General features: G+C 56.7%; 1 protein-coding gene across 1 annotated transcript in view; it reads left to right on the forward strand.

Moving 5' to 3' along the window:
* fbxl22 (F-box and leucine-rich repeat protein 22) overlaps window positions 1–1339 on the forward strand; it is a 10484-nt gene continuing 9145 nt past the window's right edge. The window contains exon 1 of the mRNA XM_076300084.1: window positions 1–859. Within this exon, the coding sequence (XP_076156199.1) occupies window positions 525–859 (335 nt within the window). The 5' untranslated portion in view covers window positions 1–524. The remainder of the gene's footprint in view (window positions 860–1339) is intronic.

A 1339-nucleotide genomic window follows, 5' to 3' on the forward strand; every position in this document is an offset into this window, starting at 1 on the left:
TGAGTGTATGTGTATGTGAACCCAGGGCCACACAGCACACACACGGCAGCTCACACCACACTGTTGTTGTGGTGAGTCACCCGATCAGGACTAACAGAGGCCCAGGACTGGTGCAGCGGATCCTCAGGACCCTCCAGACAGACCCTCCCAGCCTGACTGCTCCAGGTCCTCATTCCTGTGGCTCCTGCTGCTGATCTCTCTGCTCGTGTCCCCGGAGAACTCTCCTCCACCTACCAGCCTTGACCCACTGGCTCCTAGCTGCCCCTGCCCCTGCTGCTGTTGGAGAAGTCCTCTTCACCTCCTACCTCCTGCCAAGTAGCCTCTGTAGCCTTGAAGCCATCCCAGCCTGACTGCTCAGGGCCTGTGCTGCTGCTGTTGGAATCGTCCTCTCCACCCCTCTGGCTGGTAGCCTGCCTGGAAGCCTTCCCACCCTGACCGCCAGACTGCACAGGGCTTGCCTGCCTGCGGCTACTTCTGCCAGTGGCCACAGCCTCCCGTCTGTCCGACCGCCTGACCCCAGAACCATGCACCTGGCGGCGCTGAACACCGAGTGCCTGCTGCACCTCTTCTCCTTCCTGGACAAGGAGAGCCGGCGGAGCCTGTCTCTGAGCTGCCGGCGTCTGCGCGAGGTCTTCCTGGAGCCGGGCCTCTGGACGCTGCTGCGCTTCGGCTCGCCGGCAGAGCTGCGGAGGGACAACTTCGTGCTGGGCGCCGCGCTGCGCCACCTGGCCGTGTGCTGGCACTCCAGCCGTGTCAAGGTGTGCAACGTGGAGGAGTGGATGAAGAGCAGCTTCCAGAAGGATCTTTGCAGGGAGCACGAGGGACTGGTCAGCAGCTTCCTGGAGCGTGTCTGCCACATGTAAGTGATGAAAGTTGTTACTGATTATTAGTGTGTGTGTGTATGTATGTGTGTGTATATGTATGTGGTAGCAAGTGAGACAGACATAACAAGTGTAATTGTTTGTGTTATAGAGAGAAAGAGAGAGATGGAGGGACAGTGTGTGTGTGTGTGTGTGTGTGTATGTGTGTGTTTTCTGTGTGAATGTGTGTGTGTGTTTTCTGTGTGTGTGTGTGTGTGTGTGTGTGTGTGTTTTCTGTGTGTGTGTGTGTGTGTGTTTTCTGTGTGTGTGTGTGTGTGTGTGTGTGCGTGTGTGTGTGTGTGTGTGTGTGTGTGTGTGTTTTTGTGTGTGTGTGTGTGTGTGTGTGCGTGTGTCTGTGTGTGTGTGTGTGTGCGCGTGTTTTCACTGTGTGTGTGTGCGTGTTTTCACTGTGTGTGTGTGTGTGTGTGTGTGTGTTTGAGATCCAGCCCAATGGGTTTCGTCACGGCCTGTCACTGCAC

Source organism: Alosa pseudoharengus, unplaced genomic scaffold (assembly GCF_046254945.1).
Source record: "Alosa pseudoharengus isolate Yale_2024_CS ecotype anadromous, Long Island Sound unplaced genomic scaffold, YU_APseudo_1.1 YU_APseudo_1.1_scf_10, whole genome shotgun sequence".
In the NCBI taxonomy this organism is placed as follows: Eukaryota; Metazoa; Chordata; class Actinopteri; order Clupeiformes; family Clupeidae; genus Alosa; species Alosa pseudoharengus.